Genomic DNA, 22,682 nt, shown 5'->3' with positions numbered 1-22,682 from the left:
AATGGGGGTATTACACTTCCTGACTTCAGTAATGAGAAATCAGTAAACAGAGAGAAATTTCCTGTTCCCGGGTCAGAAGACTCAGCATTGTCATTGCTTACTAAGATCCAAAGCTATTCAATGGGGAAGATAAAGTCAGTAAATGATGTTGGGAAAACTAGATAATCACATGGGAAAATGTGAACTTAACCTTGCCCTCACAAAATACAGACAAATTCATTGGAGATGGATCAAAGAACTAAATGTAAAGCTAAAACTATGGAGAAAACATAGGAGAACATCTCTGAGACCTTAGGGCAGGCATAGCTTATTACCTAGAGAGGTCCAAAAAAGGGTGAACCAAAAAAGGCAAAATTGATAACATGGACTTCCTTAAAATTAAAACTCGCCCTCATCAGAAGACATCAGTAACGAAAAGGCAAGTCATGGGATGGACGAAAATATTCCCAATAAATATACCTGACAAAAGAGTTGTTTTTGTAATACATAAAACATTTCTACAAATCTGCAAGAAATAAGACAAAAACCCCAAATAAAAACGGGAAGACTTGAATAGTGAGATGTTATACAAGATACATGAAAGACAAATAAACATATGCAAAGGTGCTTAACATTATTAGTCCTTTGAGAAATGCAGATTAAAAGCACAATGAGATACCCTTTTATATCCACTAGAGTAAACTAAAGTTAAAAAGACAGTCAAACAGCAGTAAGGATGTAACGTAAGTGGAATTCTACACATGGCTGGTGGGAGGGTAAAATGATACAACCCCTCTGGATAACTGGCAACTTATTAAGCTATATATGCACCTATCTTGTGAACGAGACATTCTTCTCCTAGTTATTTACCCAAGAGAAATGAAAACCTATGTCCACAAAGAGTTATAAAAGGATGTTTACAGTATCTGTATTCTTAATAGACCAAAACTGGGAACAACCCAGATGTCCATGATCAGAATGGATAAACAAACAGAGTTTTATTCGTACAAGAGAGTATCATTCACCAAGTAAAAAAGAGAAAGAAAAAAAAAGGGGGGGAGCACAGGATACATGCAACATGGTTGAAATCTCCAAAACACTGTTTTATGGAGAAGAAATCAGACACCAAAGAGTATATTCTGTATTATTTCATTTTTGTGAAATTCAGGAACAGGCAAATTAATCTGTAGTGATCCAGTTCACAATAGTGGTTGCTTGTGGGGAATGAGACCCACAGAAGGAACTGTCTGAGGTGATAGAAATTTCTGGATTTTGATTAGGCTGATGGTTACATGGAGTATACTTTATCAAAATCAAATCATAAGCTTATCACCAAGGACCCACCTTAAAAACAAACATGGAAAGGTTAAAAACAAAAGGATGAGACAAAGATGCACCAGGCAAATACTGACCAAAGGAAATAGTGATAATTATACTAATAATGGACAAATTAGTCTTCAAGGCAGAAATGCAGTCCCAGGGCTTATACATTTCAGAATGTTAGAAGATTTGTATTTCAGTAAGATATAAAATTCTAAATTCGTAGCCATTTAGTGTAGTGCAAAATAGATAAGGCAAAACTAACAGGATGAAAAGGGTAAACAGACAAATACACAACGGTGGTGTGAAATTTAAACTCACTTCTCCTAGTGACTGTGGTTTCAAGTAGATCAAGAATCAGCAAGGGTAACAGAAAAAATGAACAACATGATTAATAAAACTGACCTAATTCTATTCACAGAACACTGCACCTAACAGCTGCAAAGTATACGATCTTTGCAAACACACAGGGGACATTTATCAAAAATCAACATATGCTGGGCCATAGAGCAAACCGTTACCAGAGTTTAAAGGATTTAAATCACACAAAATATGTTCGCTCACCTCAATACAATTGTGCCAGTAATCATTAACAAAAAGTTAACTGTAAAATTTCTCTACATTTGAAAACTGAGAAACACACATCTAAATGACACTTGGGTAAAGATGTAATCACAACAGACACTGGAAACTATTTTGAAATGAATGATAATGAAATTATGGTACATAAAAACTTGTTTGATCCAGCAACAGCCATGGTTAAGGTTTCAAAATAACGGAATACAACTGAAGAGAGTAAAGACTTGAAATCAGTGGTATAATCACCTATCTCAGGAGCTAGAACAAGAATAGCACATTGAACAGGTCAGACAATAAGCACAGGAGCAGAAATTAATGAGGGAGACACACACTGTAGAGTTGTTCAAAGGAAAACTCACGCCAGAAATGCGAAAGGGTATCAGCACAGAACCTTAACATCTTCATGCCAATATACTGAAAAAAGTATATGAAAGAGTCAAAATCCTTAAAAAGTTAATAATCTTACAACTATGAAAGAAACAGACTCCTTAAATTCTATTACACAAAGAGCTAGAAGCCTAGATGGCATCAAAGATGAACTTACTAATTTTTAAGGAAGAAATATGGACAAATTTTATACAAACTCTTCCATGTAAGAGATTCCCAACGAGTTTTATAAGGGAAGTAAAACTTTGATACTGAAACCGACATGTATATTATAAAAATGTACATAATCATACCTATAAACATACACAAACATTCTAAAAAATAGCAGCAAACTAAAGCCAGTGATATATAAAAAAAGTAATACATCACCATCTGAATGGATTTGAATTTATGAAATTTATTGAATTTGTGAAAATTCAACAATGTAATTTACCACTTTAACAGCATGAGAATAATTACATGATGCAGAAAAACCTTTTGATAAATCCCAGTTATTCACATTAAAAAAAAGTCTCTGCAAATGATGCAAAGAAGGACAGTGTAACGTGATAAGGGGTATGTACAAAGAACCTAGAGCAAATATATTTAATGGTGTAATAATGGACACTTTCCCACTAAGATAGAACAAGAACATTCAGTACCACCATTTCTGTTCAGCACTGTATGAGAGATCCTACTCAAGTCTAAGAAAAAGTTTAAAGATTAGAAATAAAGATATTTCAAAGCAATACCATTTAGTACATTAATACAACAAAAGTGCATTAAAACTTCAAACCCCTTGGAATACATCTAGGGAAAGATGTACAGGGAAGCAGAAAAAATATTGAGAGAACATAAAGAAGCTGCATAAATGGAAGAACAGTCTACATTCATACACGAGAAGATTCAGTAGCATAAGGGACCATTTCTTTTCAAACCAATCTTTTGTTTCAGTGGACTGCCAGTTAAACACAGTGGGGACTGGTGTGTTCATGTGTATGAAAACGGACGAGATTTTTAATGTTAAAATGGAAATGTGACAGGCCAAGAACGGCCAAGACGTTTTTGAAGAGTAACACAGAAAACTCACAAAATTTATTACAATGATACAGAAATTAAGAAACTGTGATAGCAGCACAAGGACTCAGAAAAAAAGACTATTATAATAGTCTTTTAAAAAGATCACTGACTATGGCAAAAAAAGTGTACAATGGATCTTATAGGATGCAGGAGTAAAAACTGACAGTAACAAAGGACGAGAGTGGAAAATAAAGGTATATTCTTGTGAGGTTCTTATATGTGAAACTGTATTATTTGAAAGCAAACTGATAAAGATGCTTTTTAAATCCTAGGACAACCACTAAAATAATAAAATAGAAGGGAAGCCCTAAGAAGCCAACAGTAAAGAGAAAATGGAATCATTAACATGGGGCAAATAGAAAAATACACCAAGATGGCAGTTTTAAGCAGACCATACTGGTAGTTATAATAAATACAAATAATGGTCTAATCCAGTACTATATAACAGAGCTCTCTATTTCAACAGAGGACTGACTTGACAGGTACCTCATGTGACTGAGGACCTGAAGTTTTAATTTTGACTCAAACAGTCACATGTGGCTCTTGGCAACTTTGTTGGACAGCACCAGGCTAACCACTCCAGTTAAAAGGCACAGACTGTCAGATGAGATATAAAAGCAGGACCCTTAATGCTGTTTACAGGAAACCTACTTTAAATATATAAATAGATTAAACGTAAATGGACAGGCAAAGATACATAAATGCTAATCAACAGAGAGCTGAAGAGCATTTTTAACATGGGGTAAAGTAGAATTCAGAATTAGGACTGTTACCAGAGAAAAGAGGGATATTTCTTGATGGTGAAGGGGTCAAGTTGGTAAGAAAAATAGCAATGCTATATGTAGAAATACTCAGCAATACAAGCTTCAAAATATGTGAACAAAAACTGAACTAAGAAGAGATAGAGGCAAATCCTCAATTAGGGTTAGATTTCACTCCTTTCACTGCAAATAAGAGGGAAAAAAAATCAGTAGGAGTACAGAAGGCATTAACAATGCTATTAACCAAGCTGACTTACTTTTTATAGAACACTCCACACCAACAGAACACATTCTTTTCTTGTACACATAGAACATTCACAAAGACCATATTCTAGGCCATAAAAACAAATGTCAAATTATAAAAGGTGTGAAAAAATAATGAGTACATATCTGACCATAATGGATTTAAACTAAAATCGATAATTGAAAAATTTCTGGAAAATCCCTGAATTACTGGAAGTTAGAAAACATACTTCTACATAACCAACGGGTTAAACAAGTCACAAAGGAAATAAGAAATACTTTAAACTAAATGAAAATGAAAACACAACATACCAAACTCTGTGGGATTCACTTAAACCAATACTGACAGGGAAATTTATAGTTTTAATTGCTCATAGAAGGAAAAAAAGTGCCTTAAAAATCAATATGCTAAACTTCTACCTTAAAAATCAAAAAAAAGGACAAATTAAGCCAAACTAAGCAAAGGAAGAAGAAGAAAACGAAGAGAAAAGGAAATATCAATGAAACAGAACACAAATATTAATGAAATAAAAAAACGGTTCTTTGAGTAGACTTAAAACTGATAAATTTAGCTGGACAAAACCTAAAGACATTAAAAGAATAGACAAATATTATGAACAACTTTATGCCAATAAATTTAAAAACATAACTATAACAAATTCCTTCAAAGACACAAATTACCAAAGCTATTTCAGGAAGAAATGAACAGGGCTGTATCTATTAAAAAATTAAATCTGTAGTTAAAATTTTTCAGACAAAGAAAACTCCTTGGTCAGGTGACTTGTGAATTATATAGCAAACCTTTAAGGAAGGGAAAAAATATACTAATTCTACATAAACTCTTCCAAAAAAGTAGGAAAGGAGAAAATACTTCCCATCTTATTTATGAGGCCCTGATACCAAAGCTAGAGAGAAAAACATTATAGAAAATTACAGATCAATATCCATCATGAACATGGAGGCAAAAATCTTAGCAAAACTTTAGTAAATCAATTCAATAAATAAAAATGCCTAATAACCAAGTGAAATTTATCTTAGGAATGCAACATTGGTTTAATATTTTAATACTGATTGTTGTAATTCAGTATTGTAAGAATATTAAAGAAAAAGCACAAGAACAGTTCAAAAGATGTTGAAAAGAAAAACTGACAGAATCCAACATAACTCTTGATAAAAAGAAATAATCGTCACACTGATTTAGGGTCAGACAAGAACACTCTCAACCTGACAGCAGGTACCTTATAAAAAAATGAGAGCCTTGTCATCCAACTTAATGGTGAAAGACTGAAGGTCCTGTCCTCCCTCCCCAGCCCAGACTGGGAATAAGGTAAGGGTACTGGAGGCGCTGGCTAATGTAATAAGGCAAGGAAAAGAAATAAAAGGCATATAGACTGGAAAGGAAGAAGTACAATTGTACATCACAGATGACATGATTGCACACCTAAGGAATCTATAAAAAAGGAGCCTGAAGTGAATTTAGCAAAGTCACAAGATACAAGGTCAATATGTAAAAATCAATTTATATCTATGTAAATTAATAATCTATAAACAACTGAAAATTGAGATTAAAAAATTCCATTTACAAATCATGAAATACCATGAAATACTCTGGGATAAATCTAATAAAAAATATGCAAAGCCTGCAGAGTGACAACTAAAACACTTTGTTGATAAAAATCAAAGACCTAAATTAGTGGAGAAAAATACCACGTTTATGGATAGGATGACACAATATTATTAAGATGTCAATTTTCCCCAAATTAATCAATATAGATTCAATATAATCCCAATCAAAGTTATTGCTGGTTCTTTTAAGGAATTGGACATTGTGACTCTGTGACTTAAATAGAAATGCAAAGGCGTTAGAGGAGCCAAACACATTTGAAAAATAAGAATACAGTAGGATGACTTACAATACCTTATTTCAAGACTTTCTATAAATCTACAACAATCAAGTTAGTGTATTACACTGGCACAAATAGATTAATGCAACAGAAATAAACCCACACATACATATAAATTTATTTTTGTGACAAAACTGTCAATGTAATTTAAATAAATGCAGAATTCAACAGAACAAAATGTTGCTGGAATGACTGATTTGACACATGTAAAAAAAATTAAAATCCTTGTCTCTTACCTTACATAATAAACAAAAACTAGTAGAAATAGATCTATTAAGCCAAAGTTTAAAAATCTTTGTGATCCCAAATGTATGGGACATAAAAAACACGAAGCCATTCTTCAAAAACTGTGTTGAAGTATTAACCCACTCATCTTCCCATAGTTAAATGTCAGCTCTTACCAGCATATCTACATCAAGAGCTGGCAAACTTTTTCTGAAAGGGCCAAGTTGTAAATATTTTTTGGTTTTGTGGGCCATAGGGTCTGTCACAACTCTCTAACTCTGCCATACAGCAGGAGGCAATATGCAAATGATGGGTAGGACTGTGTTTCAGTAAAGCTTTATTTACAAAGCAGCAGTGGGGCCTAAGGTACTCCTATATTACCAGTACTCAGTCTAGTATCTGGCATATAGTAGGCACTAATGAATGAAGTTTAAAAAAGCCATTGTTTTGACAATTAGATGGAAACCAGTACCCAGGGAAGGTGGTTTTAGTGGAATGGTGGGGGTAGAATTGAGATGACAGTGAGTTGAGGATTAGAGTGGCAGTTGAGGAAGTAGTAACTTCTCTTCCCAGGGTTCTACAATGTGTGTGGCAGGCTTGCGGAATGCCTCTGTCTTAGTGGAGCAGGTAGATGAGGAGCATCTGCTGGCTACAAAGAGGCAGGGCTGGGGTACTGGTGAGATAAGGGAATAACCAGGCTATGGGAAGAACTGATGAAGAGGGGGTCCCCAGAGCACAGGTGTGGTGGGGGATTGGTCATGGAGGAGGAAGACACCTGCTTTTTTTTTTACGTGTCAAAAAAAGGAACAAGGAAAGGTGGAAGGAAATGAAGGGAAAGCCTCGTATTCCTCTTTCCCATGCAATGTGAGACAAGACCACCTTGTGAAGAAAGTGGACTTGGGAAGGTTGAGAAACCCCGGCGTCTGTCAGACTGGGAGGGATGGCAAACAGGGAGGAGTGGATGCCCAGGGCAGGGCTGCAGGCCTCATCACCATGCGCTATGCCCCCCATTTTCCCCTTTCCTCATCTGCGGGGGCACTTCTGACCAAAGTAGCAGTTGGATATTTCAGAGCTGTGTTCTCAGCTCTGACTGTGGGAAGTGTGTCACTCACTGAGTCACCAGTACTACTTGCTACCACTTCCTGTCATTTCACTTTCCCAAGCAGGTAGGGACAGGCAAGCCCTGAGGAGGATGAGGTCATGCTGCAGACATGTGGACATACCCAGTTCTTTCGTGAAGGAAAATGAAAGGTATTTTAACTTCAGAAAGTGGTGATTTTATCTCCATGCCTTTAAATGAGTATGTGTACGCTATAAAATATTTCTAGTTACCTATTGGTATTTTTCTTTCAAAGGAAGAAACCATTTGATTGGGGGTTTGCAATAAAAATAGCATAGAAGCTGTACATTTTACAAATTAAACAAGATATTAAAACATATTAAACAAAACTTCTCACAGGGAAAAGTATAATGTTACGATATTTAAATATTCTGAAAAGTTTTCTCATAGAGTCAAAAACCTATAGCCAGTCAATATCACTTATCCAAGGAACCAGACACTGGAAAAAAATCTTACATTTCAGCATTAATTTATTGTTATTGCTACTGCAGGAATGTGTAAGAAGAGTCAGAACTCCTACTTTTCAGGAAGAACTAAACCATCTAAATATCTTGGTTGACATTCTGAAAGAACAGTGTTAGGACCTATTTTCTTCTGTCCTATTTTAAGGTATAAATGCTGTTGATATTTATAGATTTAAAGTTGTATGTATACCCTAATAAGTAAAACTTTAATTCAAATTTCCATTTTGAACTTCTCACTAACAAACCAAAAGACGGTTCCAAAACGCACCCATCTTCCCGTACTCTTACAGGTCCTTCCAGAGATGACAGGAGCTACTGCCTCTGAATTCACTCTGTATAAAACACTGACGCCCACGCCCATAACACACTTTTGATTTCTAAGGACTTCCAGAACATCTTTAGATGTAGATTCAATAAACTTAGTCTCTTACCCTATTGTTGGGTTGATGTTCGGATCAAAACTGTCTTCCACAAACCGCCATACAATACTGGATTTACCTACACCTGTATCCTGGAAAAGAATGAGATGGGTGAAGAGAAAAAAGTACTTGCTTGCAGACATCAAAACTACCTTGTGCTCTAAGTTTAGGATTTGAGAAAAACTGTCCTGGACAGGTAAAATTTATAAGTTAAGGGACACAAAGGGGGTTTTCATAAAGATTCAGGGAGTACAGTAATTAAAAGATCTCAAAATATATTGTAGTGAAGGGGTTCTACAGTTTTTAAGAGACATCACGACCTTTTAAAAGACCGATAGTTTCTGCTTAGTGTAAAAAGTGACAAACTCGCTTTTTAATATGTAAAAGTGAACTGTAAACTTCTGAATTACTTCTGAGTAATTCCTGATAAATCCCAGTCCCACCCTACCTGGGAAAGGGGAGACTAGTTTTTGGGATCCTTTCCAGTCTTTAAAGCAGCAACTCAAGTCAAGAGAGCATCAACTTCAGAAACTATGCTCTGAAATGACAAAGTTGCCCTGACAAGACGGGAAGGAAGCTCCAGTTTCAAACTAGTTTTTGGAGTTTCCGGATTTGAATGCTTCCCCAGGGAAGTAATTTTTCGAGAAGTGTCAGAGGTATCCCACAAGTTCAAAAACACCAAACAGACGGGAAAGGAGACTACTGCAGCTTTTAAAGCCTAGAGACCTGTTCGTGGTGTTACTTTGGAACACTTGGCCAACTCCTAACTAGTACCTTGGTAGGAAACGATTTAAAAAGCTTCTTTTAACCCAGATGCAACGAAGAGGCAGGGAGGGAACTTCACCCTTTGTGGGGGGAGGGAAGAGTCCTGGGGCTCCAGGGAGGGCGCAGAGGGACGGACCCTCCTGCCAGCGGGGCTTGAGGAGGGTGTGGCAAGGGGGGCACGACGGCCCGGGGGTCCAGGGGCAGGTGGGCGGCGCCCCGCGAGGAGATGGGGGAAGGGGCGAAGGGGCCGTGGGCGCGCCGGGCTCCCCCCGCCCGCCGAGTCCTCCGCGGCCCCGCGGCCGGGCCGCCGGCACTCACCCCCAGCAGACACACTTTGAGCTCCCGCAGAGCCATGGCCCGGGAGCCAAGGGCGCGGGCCCGCCGCCGCCCTAGGCTGAAGAGGGAGAGGCCGGGCCCCGCACTCGCATGCCCCGGCGCCGCCGCCGCACGGCCCAGCCCCGACTGCGGGGCGCGCAGAAGTGGCGGCCGCTCGCTCGCCGGCCCTCGGCCCGGCCCGTCCGCCGCCGGCCGCGCAGGGCCCGTCTCAGCAGCCGGGAGGGTGCCACGGCCTCCCAAGCGCCACCGCCGCCGCCATCTTGGGACGCCGGCCCGGTCACCTGACCTCCCCGCCCACCTCAGCAGCCACCATCGCCGCGAGGGCGGGGCCCGGCAGGGCGGCGAGGCTCGCGGGGAGGGGCGGGTCCGGGGGCGGGGCCCGGAGGACTAGGTCCCGCCCTCACCCACTGGCCCCGCCCCTAGGCCCATCCCAAGATGGCGGGTGAGTGGGGCCGGGCTCCCGGGGCGCAGCGGCAGTCCCTCCCCTCCCCCCACGCACGGACCACCCCGCGCGGCCGGGGACCCCCGCGCGCCCCTGCGCCCGCCTGCCGCAGCCCCTTCCTAACTTCTTGTGTGTCTCTTGGTTTTCAGAGATGCCCTTGTACTTTGTGGACTTGCAGGATGACAGACGATTGTAAGTAACAGTTGGGGCGCACCCGCCCCTCCCTCGGAGCCTCCCGCAGAATCCAGGGTGCACCGACCCCGGAGCGGGAGCTGCAGGCTGGGCCTTCCACGTTGGGACCGAAAGTGCGAGACCCTCAACTGCCTTGATCCACTTGTGGACGACCCTCCTCAGTGGGCTGGGCGGGGCGGGCCGGCCGAGGATGGGGGGGACCTTCCCTGCGGAGGGAGGATTTTTTGTTGATGGGAAACTTGTAACTTCTGTCACTTTCTTTCTTTACCTCTTCCTCCTGCATAGCCCGGAAGGGGCGGGAGATGCTGGGTGGGAGGAGGCGGGGCCGCCTTGAGGTTGGGGGACCCCCACCCAGGGTCCCCACTTTTTCCCTGGGACCTGTCAGAGTGCTGGGAGTTTGGGAAGTTTGGGAGGTCGGGCTCTCTGTGCGGCCGGCCGCGGAGTTGCACAGACTTCTCAAGTGTCCTGGCCTCAAGCCCAACTCCATCTCTTATCCCAAGAAGCTCAGGTCTCCGCATTTCTTTCTCCGGAGGGTCTCCTTCCCTTGTCCATTTCCTGGCCTCTTCTTTTCTCTGCAGTCACTTTGAGGACTGATGGCTTGGGGAGGTGGCATCCTCAAAGTGCAAGTTAGCGTTTTGGTGTGAATGAAGCCCTTGCTTTACATTCAACAGACATTTCTCGAGCGCCTACTATCTCTTCTGGTCCAGGCCACGTGCAGAGCCCTGGACCTACAAAGATGAACCAGAAACAGGGGCAACTCTCAGGGTAGCTTACAGCCCACGGGGAGAGCAGACTTGTAAACAGAAAATTAGCAAACCCCAAGATGATTGCTGGTGAAGGAGGCCTGTACAAACATCTCGATAGCTAACTTCAATCGCCGGCTTACTATACTCTTCCCTTCCCCATCTACGAGTTTCCTAATCATAAAGAGTTGGTGTTTATTGAAAACTTACTGTCAGTCAGGCACAGTTTTAAACCCTTTATACACATCATCTTTTTATAAGGAGGCAAATATTTTAAAGTAGAATGACCTTGAAGGGACAGTAAAGCCAATGGTTATGAGAATGGGTTCTGTCATCAGATAGTCAGAGGGTGAAGTCCTGTGCCACTCTGCAGGCTGTGTGATCCTCGCCAGGTCACTGTATCACTGAGTGGCTTCATCTGTAAAATGGGCATACTGGTGGTCCACGTCAAAAGGCTTTCTGAAGTTTAAGTGAATAAAATGTTCAGGGTGAAATCCTGTGCCTAAGGGTAAATGTTAGCTGCCATTATTACTGTTATTAATGTGATCGTTGTTTATATTTATTTAACACTGTTGAGCCAGATAAAGTATAGGCTTCAGGTTTAAAGAACTGAATGTTTCAGCCAATGGACATTCTTGAATAGAAGCAATGTGGTATGTCTATTGATAAACAATAGTGAGTTGCTATTAAGGCACATCTCATTCATAGATCTGTTATTTGGCCTGCCTGGAAAAGCTGAGTTCTTGCTGTTTCAGTTATTTGGCAAACCACCCCAAAACGCAGTGGCTTCAACCAACAGTGTTTATTATTTCTAACAATCCTGTGAGTTAACTGGGTGATACAGAATCTTCCTGTGTTCTCAGATGATGTCTGGGGAGGTCAGAAGGTCCAAACTGGCTGCACCCACATCACATACCAGAGCCTCAGCTCTCTGCAGGTGCCTTTTCCCCTTGGCCAGGTTGGGCTTCTCAAAGCATGGTGGCCTCAGGCAGTTGGAACCTCTTTCCTGGTAGCTAGCTTCCATCAGTCTGTTTTAGACATATGTACAAAAAGGAAGGAAGGGATTTTATAGGAAAAAGTAATTCTGATTTTACTTTGGCCCTGTTTAAACAAATACTGGGTGTTTAAGACCTGTAATAACAAAGGCCTGCAGTACCCCTTGGCAAATGGCTGAAGACTTGCCCCATTTTAGAAGGAAACCCCCAATATGGCTCTGAACATACCCATGCCTTGGGTAGGATAACTCTGGGGGCCTCCTGTGGCTTCCTGTTTGAGCAGTGGCAGGGGCTGTGGGATGTTGTACCTTATGACTGTGCAGTATATTTGATCTAAAGTCATAATAGGAGGGCCTGTTCCCTTTAACAATTTATGCTGTGTTGGGCCCCACCTTATTTGGGGATATTATTGCACCATGATTGGCGACAAGGACCCTGAGGTCTTGACACCTACTTCCTCCCATTAGCTATGTCAGCTTGGACAGATCAGTCATTCAGTTTCTTCATCTGGAAAATGTTAGAAGAGAAGATGCCTCATAGGACTGGTGTGAGGATTAGATGAGCCATACATAAAACCTTTCATCCCAGAGCCTGGCGTAATGAACGTTATGCTCAACGATTTGATTATTTTGTAGTCATCATCATAATTGCTAGGCTTTCACATATCATTTTCTGACTCAGTGTTAACAGTTGCTACTCTATGAAGTAGATGGGATTATTCCTATTTAATCAATAATAAAATAGAATCAGAGAGGTTAAGTAATTTATCCAGTGTGGCACAGCTCATACATGATAGAGCTAGAAATCAAACTGTTCCTTCTGACTCTTTTTATTCTGCCACACAGATGGGCTGCACAAATATTTTTAACCTAATGGTAGGAACATGAATGTCAGTTTGGGTGGTTCTGTGTCTGTTGTCCTCCTTGGGCGTTTTTGTCTAAATGATGCAATAATCACTCCATTTAGGCTATAAGTTGCCTTGGACTGAGGTCATCCTTTTTATAACCCAATGGCCTGCATGAGTTAGGTGTTCAGTTAATGTTGTTACTGGTAACAGTAATGGATTACGAGGCTTGTCTGATTTACTTTGTGATTCTTGATTAAATTTGGCTAACTTCAAAAAGAAGCCTTAATGAATGGATGCCTCATTTTTTAAAATCATTCAGAGTCCTTGGGCCATTACAGCACAGAAAAGATTTAATTTTAGAGAATTAGCTTGCTGAAGCCATCTAAATTCCTTCTCTTGAGAGCGGAAAGTGTGTGGGACAGCCTGGCCTATCGGTCCTGATGGTGGAGTGCATGCGGAGGGAGGAACTATGCGACTCCGTGCCCGTGGGGCTTAAAGGCCTGAGAATGTCTGGGTGTGCTGATAGCTTGTGGTGGCCAAAGGGACCTGACTCTTGGTGAGGTCTGCCTGGCCAGTTAGAACTTAAGTGTATGCCAGCGGTGGGTAAAAAAACGGGGGAATCTATTGCAGAGAGAAGAAACCTAAGCAACCTGTCAACAAAATACAGTATGTGGTCATTTTTGGACCCTTAATTAAACAAATCAGCTATAAAAAGACATTATTGAGACAATTGGGGAAAACTGAACTTGGACTGGGTATTAGATTATATTAGGAATTATTAATTTTGTTGGATAGGACAATGGTGTCACAGTTTTATTAAAAGGAGAAGGGCTCATCTGACAGGAACAAGCATCCAAAGGTGAAATGATTTGATGTGTGAGATCTGTTTTCAACTGAGCAACAAACAAGCATACAGAAAGTTGGGAAGAAAGATAAATGGGAACAAAATGGCAGAGTCAGTTGATACTTGATGAAGCTGATTGCTGGGGATGTGGGGTTTATTATACTATTCTCTCTGTTTTTGCATACATTTGAAAAGTTCCATAATAAAAAGCTTAAAAAAGAGAGACAAATTTCACGTATGATCAGACATCTGCAAGGAGAGTCAGAAAGCTGGGCTTCAGTCCTGAAGTTGGCCGCAAAGTCATTGCAAGATGCATTTAGCTTCAAAAGACAGACTTCTGAAAATACTGGTATTTGGGAAACAGTGTATTTCTTTTCAGATGTTTAGTTTTTAAAGGTATCTGTCAAAGAAGTTGGAGGAGGGCACACTTCTATTGATGAGAAAAGCTAGGTACCATCAAATGACGTCTGGACCTTTGCTGAAAACAGGATTAGCCAAGTCAGAAAAATACAGAGAGGCTCTTCGAACCTTAGTGCTGGAAAGGGTACGGCATGTTCAAGCTTGAATAGAAGACATCCTCTGGAACAAAAAGCATTCCATTTTATCTGTCTGCTTTGTTCCAGGTTTGTAAAAATGTTTTGCTTAAGGACTACAACCAAGCTGTGTGCCCCAAAGCAGAGAAACTATGTTAATTTGAGCCCCAAACCAAACTGTTGAATTTTTTCTCAGAACTATAATATAAACTTGAATCAAAGATTGTCAGTTTTTAAAAAAAAAAAAAAAAGGCTCCTTGTTAAGTGAAACAGTTTGAACAGGAGCAGAAACTTGAGTATGCTAATACTTGGGAAATAGAACAAAATCTAGACATGGAACAATTCTTTAAGTCAGAGATGGGGAAATTTTTTCCTGTAAAGGATCAGACAGTAGATATTTTAGGCCTTGCTGTCCAGAAGGTCTGATGCAGCTACTCAAGTGTGCTGTTGCAGCATGTAAGCACGCACACAAATGAATGGGCATGGAAGTTTCCTAATAAAGCTTTTATTTACAAACACAGGCAGTGGGCTGGATTTGGCCCTCTGGATGTAGTTTGCCAGCTCCTGTTCTAAGTCAAAACTTGATTTCATTCTGTTGGAGCCCCTCAGTCTGTCTATTAGCTGAGCCAACTTGAAATGCTGTGTTCCCCACTGGGTTCAGTTTGAAGATCTGGGCTTTCTGCCAGCCCAGCCTCTGCTTTGTTGAGTGACCCTTGACTAGTTGCTCAAACTTTGCATCTCATTTTTCCTGTTGGTGTATTAAGGATAAAAACATGTACCTATTTCTTCCCAGCAGGATGAGGGTGGCAGGAACGAACGAGTTGGAGTGGTGGATGCAGCCTCAGCTCTGCTTCCCTCTCCAGTAACTGTAAAGCATTTTACGTTTGTTGCTCTGTATTTTCCATTTCCTGTGAGACAGATGAACATCAGAGATCCCCTGAAAGTGTCGGTTTAGAGTTTTAAATGGCTTTCTCCATCCCAAATTAAGATTTTTTTAAACAGAAATTTTGCAACAAAACCTAGCTAATGAAAGGGAAAATGTTTTTGACCTTCAAAACAACAGTAGCCATAACCCTGATGGGGAAAAAACTAAGAGTTGAGGGCAAGTAGTTGCTTTCCTCATTTGGAAAGTCTTTCATCTAAGTAACAAATGTTTCTCCAGCTCCTTCAAGGTTCCAGCCTGTAGGAGGTGCTGGGGATAGAGGGAAGTATAAGCCTTGGGCTCCACCCCGGGGGGCCCTCCCACCTAGAGGGGAGGAGCGCAGTGGAGGGGGCTCAGAACACAGCCACTTGAGGGTTAGGCAGAAGAGTGAACAGAGAATTGGGTGTTAAGAAGACAGGGTGACTTCGTCTACCAGGAGTAGGAGGAGAGGTTCTATCTGAGTTGGGTCAGGCCAGAGAAGGTGGTGGGCGTTCCAGGCAGTGCACCCTGTATGTGCAAAGGCAGAGCTGTAGTGAGAAGGTGGGAGACTTGAGGACAGGGGCACTGGGGGAAGAGTGGCTGAGACTGGAGAGACAAAGGTTGGGGGCTGTCAGGGCAGCATCTGCCTCACCAGCCACAGGGTTTAGACTTAACCTGAGAGGTGGTAGAGAATCCTCCGATGTTTGCTGGGACTTATGTCTTAGGAAGGAACCCAGACAGTGGTACAAAAGCTACCATTTATTTAGGACTAATTGTTTAGTTCCATGCTCTGCTGTGAATACTTCTAGTATTTTAACTTAACTACAAAAACCCTATAAAGCAGGTATTTTTAAGTCCATTTTATTGCCAAGCAAGACTCAAAAGGGACATAGAAAGGCTAAGTAACTTGCCCAAAACAACACGCTAGTGAGTGGCAGCGGTGGGATTCAACCTGGGGAGTCTGGTTGCAGAATTTATGCTCTTAGTCACCATTCTCTGGAGGACATGCCATCCATCCATGTGACTAATATTTATTAAGGACCTAGTGGGTCCCAGGCCCTATCCTAGGCCTATGGACGCAGAGGTGAGTAAAACAAACCTGATTTCTGCTGTCATGGAGCTTTTCACCCACCAGCAGAAACAGCCATCAAGAAGCATAATTGAGCGAGCAAGTTCATGTGTGGCAGGTATAGTGCAGGACACAAACAGGCGGGTGAGCAGAAGGGCCAGGACAGGGCTATCAGAGGGACAGAGGGGCTGCTTTACCTCGAGTGGCCAGAGAAGGTGGGGCTTCTCTGGGGCTCTGAGAAAGCACTCTTGCAGTTAAGATTTGAATAACAAAATGGAGACATTTCCATTAAAAGCCTTAGAAAGCACATTGGGCAGAGCGAACAGCAAGGGCAAAGGTTCTGGACAGGCTAAGCTTGGCATTGTCCTAGACTTGGGTGTCTGGAGCTCAGGGAGCTCTACACAGAGGGGGAGTGGGTAGGGCTGTGCCACACAGGGCCTGAAGTCCCCCACGGGAAAAGGAGATCGTCTATTGTTTAAGAAGTCACAGAAGCCACTGGAGAATTCTAGCTGGTGGGGGGTGCCTAGAGCTGATACGTTTTGAAGAAAGGACAGGCTGGAGAAACAAGCCAGAGACAGGAAAGGCAGTGTGTTCCAGGGATCCAGGGAACAGCAGTGGGGTGGCCGTGAAGGAGGCGGGCCTAGAGCAGGGAGCAGAGTTGGTAGATGCTGCTGACGGAAAAGTCGGCTCCGAGGTGGGTCCTGTGGGCGACATCTCTGCTCCCCCAATGGAGGGGCACCCAAGCTGGGCTGGGTGCCCCTCCATTGTTCCCTGGCCCCTGTATCACCCCAGAGCAGCATCTCACGCAGGCCTAGCCAGAGGTCTGTTGTTCTTCGTCAGACTGGTGGGCCCTCTTTGGCTCACTGGGGTCTAGCCTCACTAGTCCTGCACGTGACTGACATGTAGGAGTACATACCAAATGAAGAACCAGGCAGGATGCCAGGGGCATACTTAGGGAGTGAGTAGAGTAGTAGCGTCCGTGTTTTCTGTCTGAAATAGTTGCTTATCAGGCGCTCACAGGAGATCTATGACACAATCTGAGAGGCCACTGAAAAGCCTCCTTGGGTCTGGAGCAGAGTTAGGACCAGACATTAGATCTGAGAGTGGGTGGTGGCTGGGGCCAGGGGAGTGGAGAGAGCAGCAGGAGGGGGTGATGGCGGAAAAGTAGGTGAAGGGTGAGAACCCTGGGCAGCCGAAGCTTGTGGCAGTGTGCCCTGGAGAGCAAACATCCATCAGGTCAGAAACCAGGGGGCCCTTGAAGCCAGGGAGGAGATCGTTCAAGCCACTTGCCACAGAGGGTCAGGTGTGACGGGCGCTGAAGACGGGCCTTTTGCAGTCAGGAGGTCTTCAGTGCTCTCAGCGAGAACTTTTCCAGTGCAGCCAAGGAGCACAGCCAGACCAGAGTTAGTGGGAAGGTATTAAGGGTTGAGGTGATGTTGCCCGTAGGCCAGCAGCTCAGTGGTCCTTGAGCATCCACTGTGTGCCAGAGCCTGGCTGGCCCTTGGGTACTTTGGGGATTGGTCACTGCTCTGTGGAGCTCACAGCTTAGCTGGGAAAGCAGACCCTTTGAAGAAGCAACTGGGGGGGCCGGAGGGTCTGAAGTTGGTTGCTTTTCTTCTTGGATTAGAAGAGCCCAGAACACATTTGCATTATTTATGTCTACTCTGAAAACCTTAAAAAAAAAAAAAAGATTTGAATGGCCCCAAAATCCCACTCCTGATTATATGCCCAACAAAATGTGGACATAGCTCTCCAAACAGCTGGGTCATAGCAGCATTATTCCTAATAGATGAAAACTGGAACACATTCAAATGTCCATCATGAGCACAATGGGTTACAAACTGTGGTCGTGTTCACACAGTGGAGAACTCCTCAGCTGTGAGTGATGACCCGCAGCTCTACTCCATAATATAAATGAACTTCACAGACATAATGATGGGTGAAAGAAGCCAGTCACAAAAGGGTACACAGTGCATAATTCTATTTATGCAAAGGACAAAGACAAGCAAAGCGAAGCAAGACTGTTAGAAGGCAGGAGAGCCGATGCCCCTGGGTAAGGGAGGGAGTGGGCAGGAGCATGAGGGGCTTTGGGGGGGGCTCGTCCAATTCTCTTTCTTGAGCTGAATGCTGGTGCCACAGGCGTGTTCAGTTTACGGAAATTCACCATGTGGAACACTTGATATTTGTACACTTTGGTGTATGAATGTCGTATTCCAATTTTTTTTTTTAAAGTATTGAGTTTTAAAATCAAGGAGCAAGGGAGAGCATAACCCTGGCCTGAGGGGGGAGTCAGTGAAGAGGGAAAATGGCGGAAAGCAGCAAGAGAGGGTAGATGGCTGTGGGGCTGCATCGTGCAGACAGGCGTGGACCTGTGCATCTTTCTGGAGGAGACGGGCGCCCTTCCTCTCAGCTTGGCCGTAGTGGCCCCTAGACAAGCGACTTCACGTTAGAGTTGCTTGATTGTTTTGAACAGTAAGAAAATAGAGACACACACACACACACACACACACTCACCCCAAAAGTTGTTGCTTTTCTTTTGCAACCTGTTTTTCTTTTTGAACCTGCCTCAAGTCTGACCAGAGAAGTTGTTGCATTTTTCAGTAATAATTTTCCACTCATTAATGCTGTGTAGACTCGAGCACCTCACCTCTGCCTCCTCTGGCTCTGTCCCCAGCTGGGTGAGTGGCAGGAACTGAGATGCACATTATCAACCTTGGTTGGAAGACGAAGGAGCTGCAGAGTTCTTTCCTATCAGGTAACCCGAGTAAGTACCTTCCCTTGACTGTCAGTGTAAAGATCAGTGTAAAAGTCATAAATAATGACAGGTTTTGGAAGCCGTGATTAAAGCCACAAATCAAAGAGGAATTTCAATGTATGCATGGTGGGAAGGACGGCTACTCATGAGTGAAGTTGGTCTTTCTGGCCAGCCCATTGCATAGTGCTAGTAGTAACCATCAGTAGCCCTCAAAGATTTGTAATATAAAACATTATGCATTGCACGGATCTGCTCATACAAGAGCTAATAAATCAGCAGGGATCTTGTTAGAGAACAGCATTTATATGGAAAAAGTTTGCCTGTGCAACTTGCTATTGAAATTTAGTTAAGTCAACAAGGACCTGCAGTGTGAAGGGGTCAGTTTCCCTGCAAAAGCCAGTGGAAAATCAAGAGTTTTCTTTATCTTTTAGGTGGGTCAGATTCGTCTAGCTATTAGAAATAGTCTCAATTTAGGAATCTGCATTAGTACTTACAAACCCATTAGCAAGAAGAATGGAACCACTTTAAACACCATATTAATGGATGATTTACTCTAGTTCCCCCCAAATCACTTAAGACTTTACAGTGACTTAGCTATTGTGCATGAAGAATGGCTAATGAGAAGCTCCAAAAATTTATCAAGTTATATACATTCTATATTAATACATTCTTGTTTTTGGTTTTTTTTTTGAGGCATAAATTTTGCATATAAGGCTAAAACTCCTTGGCCACTATCAACCAATCTTCTAACATTCTGATGTGGACAAAGACAGAGTGGGGCACATCTATCATTTCTCCCAACCAGTGTCTCCCAAGTGCTCTGTCAGAGACAGAATATTGGATTGTATGGATAATTGGGCTGGCCCAGGGTGGCATATCTCACATAGACTTATAGTGACAGGATGACATGTTGAATGGAGAATCGTAAATATTGGGTATGCCCGGAGCATGGATTCTTAATGAAAATGCTTGCTGGGACAGACGCGCTGTAACATTCTGCCTCCTCCTCTGCCTCTGCTCATGTCTGGGCCAATAAAGGTATCTCGCTGGGTATGTTTTATTGTGTTTATTTTTTTTCACCTCTCCACTTAAAACAAATTCTAGTGTGGCTGCTCAGTTAGCGCTTGGTGGCTTCATGTGAAATGTTTTGTCTGGCTTCCCTGAACCACTGAAAGGCAGCAGATGCTTGGTGTACTTTGCTCTGCCATGCTCTTCCCTTCATCAACAATGTTCTTTTTCCCTTTTTCATATCCTCTCTCTCATCCCATGTGGTCAATTCCTACTTGGTCTCCTAGGCCCAACTCAAATGTCACTTCTGTTCTAGGGAAGCATCTCCCATCTCCTTCCTTTTTCTACCAGAGCTGGTTTCCTCCCCAGTTTGTTTATATTTGTGTCCTATGGCTCTTGTCACTGGGGTGTTGTGGGTTGTTATGTGTATAATGATTTGCTTCCTTGGGGGCTTTTGGAGTCCAGGGACAATATCTCTCCCATCTCTGAGTCACCAGTAGTCTGAGGGGTATTGAATTATGTCTGACTGTTGTCACCTGAAGTTAGCCATGGCAGGAAGAGAGCATGTTTGAGGTAGGTTTGCTACTAATATGCCTCCTGTTTCTGTATTAGATCTTTTGATCCTTTTCTTGATGCAAAATGACCTGTAGAATTCCTTTTCTTTCTTTCTTTTTATTAGATTATATCTCCTGTACTTTGAACCTGTAAAGCACATTACTCACGCCGCCATCTTGGCTCCTCCTCTGTAAAGCACATTTAATGTTATACTGAAAACACTAATTGGTACTTAGCCTTTTTTAAGGGAAATTTGTGTCTTGTGAAAAGCATGACACATGAGCAAGTGCTCAAGGGTCCATTTAGAGCACCCTCATCCAATCATTTTATGCCACAGCCTGTTTTAAGTGATGAGTATACTGACAGAGTTCATTGTTTTTGGTAGATAACCCTTGAGTAACTAGTTAGCATAGAGGAGAGTAAATCCTCCCTCCCATCCCCAGAGTTGTAGGTTCCAGAAATATGTTTTTCTGGTGGAATTTTTAATCAGGGAAGAGATCTTTTTATTTTTTTCGACATAGTCACCTAACATTGGGCTCCAAGGTTAATAGAGTCTGTTATTCTTTGCAAACTAATGAGGACTCACTGAAGAGGAGCCAGAATCGTGTGGTTGTGTGAACTCAAGGCTGCTGCTCCAGAGCCATTCTGCGTTCGGTTACATGGTGGAGGCGAGATGTACATTTCTTAACCAGTTAGCTGGGGTTTTAAACTTGGACTTCCCCTTGAAGGGGAGGAGCAGCCACTGCCATGCAACAGAGCCTCCGGGACACTGGCCGTACAGTTCAGGGAAGCATGGTGCCACGTGGGTGTGCAGCGCAGGGGCAGGGTGCTGAGCGTAAGGTATGATGGGAGAGGCTACCCACCCCTGAGTCAAGCTAGCAGTTTTTCTAAGCTCTACCCCTACTGGTCTTAGTTAGTTTTAAACTATTACTCACTTTTGGTAAAGGGTCAGTGATGTCCTACGTAAACTTGCCTATGAACCTAGTATTTGGCAGAAACTTAGAAAGCAGCTGCTGCTTGAAAGCTGATCATGGTGTAGATGGCAAATGAAGTCAGTCGCAATCAGTATCAGTTGTTTTGTATTCTAAATTGAGCTGAAAAGGCTTTGATGGTATTATTACAAACTGTTTTCTTAAGAAGGCTTTGCTTCTTTGCATTATATTAAGCTTTCATGACTGGAGTAGGTAAGTTCTTTTTTTCAAGTGCAAGAAAAAAAATGAAAAAATTTAAAAAGGAATTATTTATATACTACTTAATATTTCATATCTAACTTAAGATCCCTGATGTTTCTGGGTGACCTGGACTTGGATCTCAGAATAACTGACTTGTGAGATCACCAGGTAGACCTCAAGCTCCTGTTCCTGGGAACAGTTGCCAGACAACATGTCCCCTTAGCAGTGGCTAGAAAATTCCTTTTTAGAGCAGGAGTCATTTTGTTTGCTTCTGTCACTGTCAGGAGGCACAGCAAGCTAGCTTGGCAGACCTTCACCATTCATTCATTCATTCATTCATTCAGCAGCTTGTTTTGAGTACCAGCTGTGTGCTAGGCATATAAATGAGTCAAAGATTTTTGCCCTGGGGGGCAGGGTGGGGGTAGGGGAGCTGGGAGTGGACAGCTGATAAACAGTAAACATAGGAAATAAACATTTTGTGTGTTAGGAGGTGATAATTTATCTGGAAAAATAAGTAGATCAGGGTAAGGTGGGGTACAGGTGGGAGGCTTGCAATTTCAAATAAGATGGTCTGGGAGGACCTCATTGAGAGGGTCAATGAGCAAAGATTTTAAAGAGAAGGAAGTTACCAGAGAGGCCATCCTGGGGAGAGAGTTCTAAGCAGAGGGAGCGTCTTGGAATGTTAACCACCCTTAGGGAAGTGACTGGAGTGTTTGGGAAATGCCAGGGAGCCCCATGTGGCTGGAGAAGAAGGCAGTGAAGAGAGAACAGAGTAGTGGGAGATGAGGGCAGAGAGGCCAAGCTAGTCCAGAGCATTCCCGCTGAGCTGAAACCCCTCCCTTCATGGGACCGTCTACACACCAGGGGCTGCTCAGGTAACAACATCTGTCACATCCTTCTCTCTTTGGTGCTCAGCTGGGGATACGCGGCTATGTCTGGAGACGTTTTTGATGGTCACCGTCTGGGAGAGGGTGCTCCTGGCATCTAGTGAGTTGAGGCCAGGAATGCTGCTGACGGTCTGGTGCTGCGCAGCCCCCACTGCAGAAGGAGCCCATTGGTGGTACT

General features: G+C 42.7%; 2 protein-coding genes across 5 annotated transcripts in view; one reads left to right on the top strand and one right to left on the bottom strand.

The window, feature by feature from the left end:
* The window catches only part of RAB22A (RAB22A, member RAS oncogene family), a 49,629-nt gene extending 39,779 nt beyond the window's left edge, over window positions 1–9,850 (bottom strand). Inside the window, exons 1-2 of the mRNA XM_036901887.2 lie at window positions 9,544–9,850; window positions 8,473–8,552 (exon numbers count right to left, since the gene is read on the bottom strand). Coding sequence (XP_036757782.1) covers window positions 8,473–8,552; window positions 9,544–9,579 — 116 coding nt within the window. The 5' untranslated portion in view covers window positions 9,580–9,850. The remainder of the gene's footprint in view (window positions 1–8,472; window positions 8,553–9,543) is intronic.
* Window positions 9,851–9,979: 129 nt separating this feature from the next.
* Window positions 9,980–22,682, top strand: part of LOC130683913 (putative serine/threonine-protein phosphatase 4 regulatory subunit 1-like) — a 58,743-nt gene continuing 46,040 nt past the window's right edge. For 2 of the 4 annotated variants that reach the window (XM_057503108.1, XM_057503109.1), the window contains exons 1-2: window positions 10,153–10,195; window positions 18,802–18,891. In XM_057503108.1, the coding sequence (XP_057359091.1) occupies window positions 18,825–18,891 (67 nt within the window). In that variant the 5' untranslated portion in view covers window positions 10,153–10,195; window positions 18,802–18,824. Of the gene's footprint in view, window positions 10,004–10,152; window positions 10,196–18,801; window positions 18,892–22,682 lie in introns of those variants that run through there. The other 2 variants (XM_057503107.1, XR_008998033.1) reach the window with 2 other exon arrangements.

Source organism: Manis pentadactyla, chromosome 5, assembly GCF_030020395.1.
Source record: "Manis pentadactyla isolate mManPen7 chromosome 5, mManPen7.hap1, whole genome shotgun sequence".
NCBI lineage: Eukaryota > Metazoa > Chordata > Mammalia > Pholidota > Manidae > Manis > Manis pentadactyla.
Note: the sequence above shows the minus strand (reverse complement) of the source record. Positions and strands in the feature narration are given on the sequence as shown.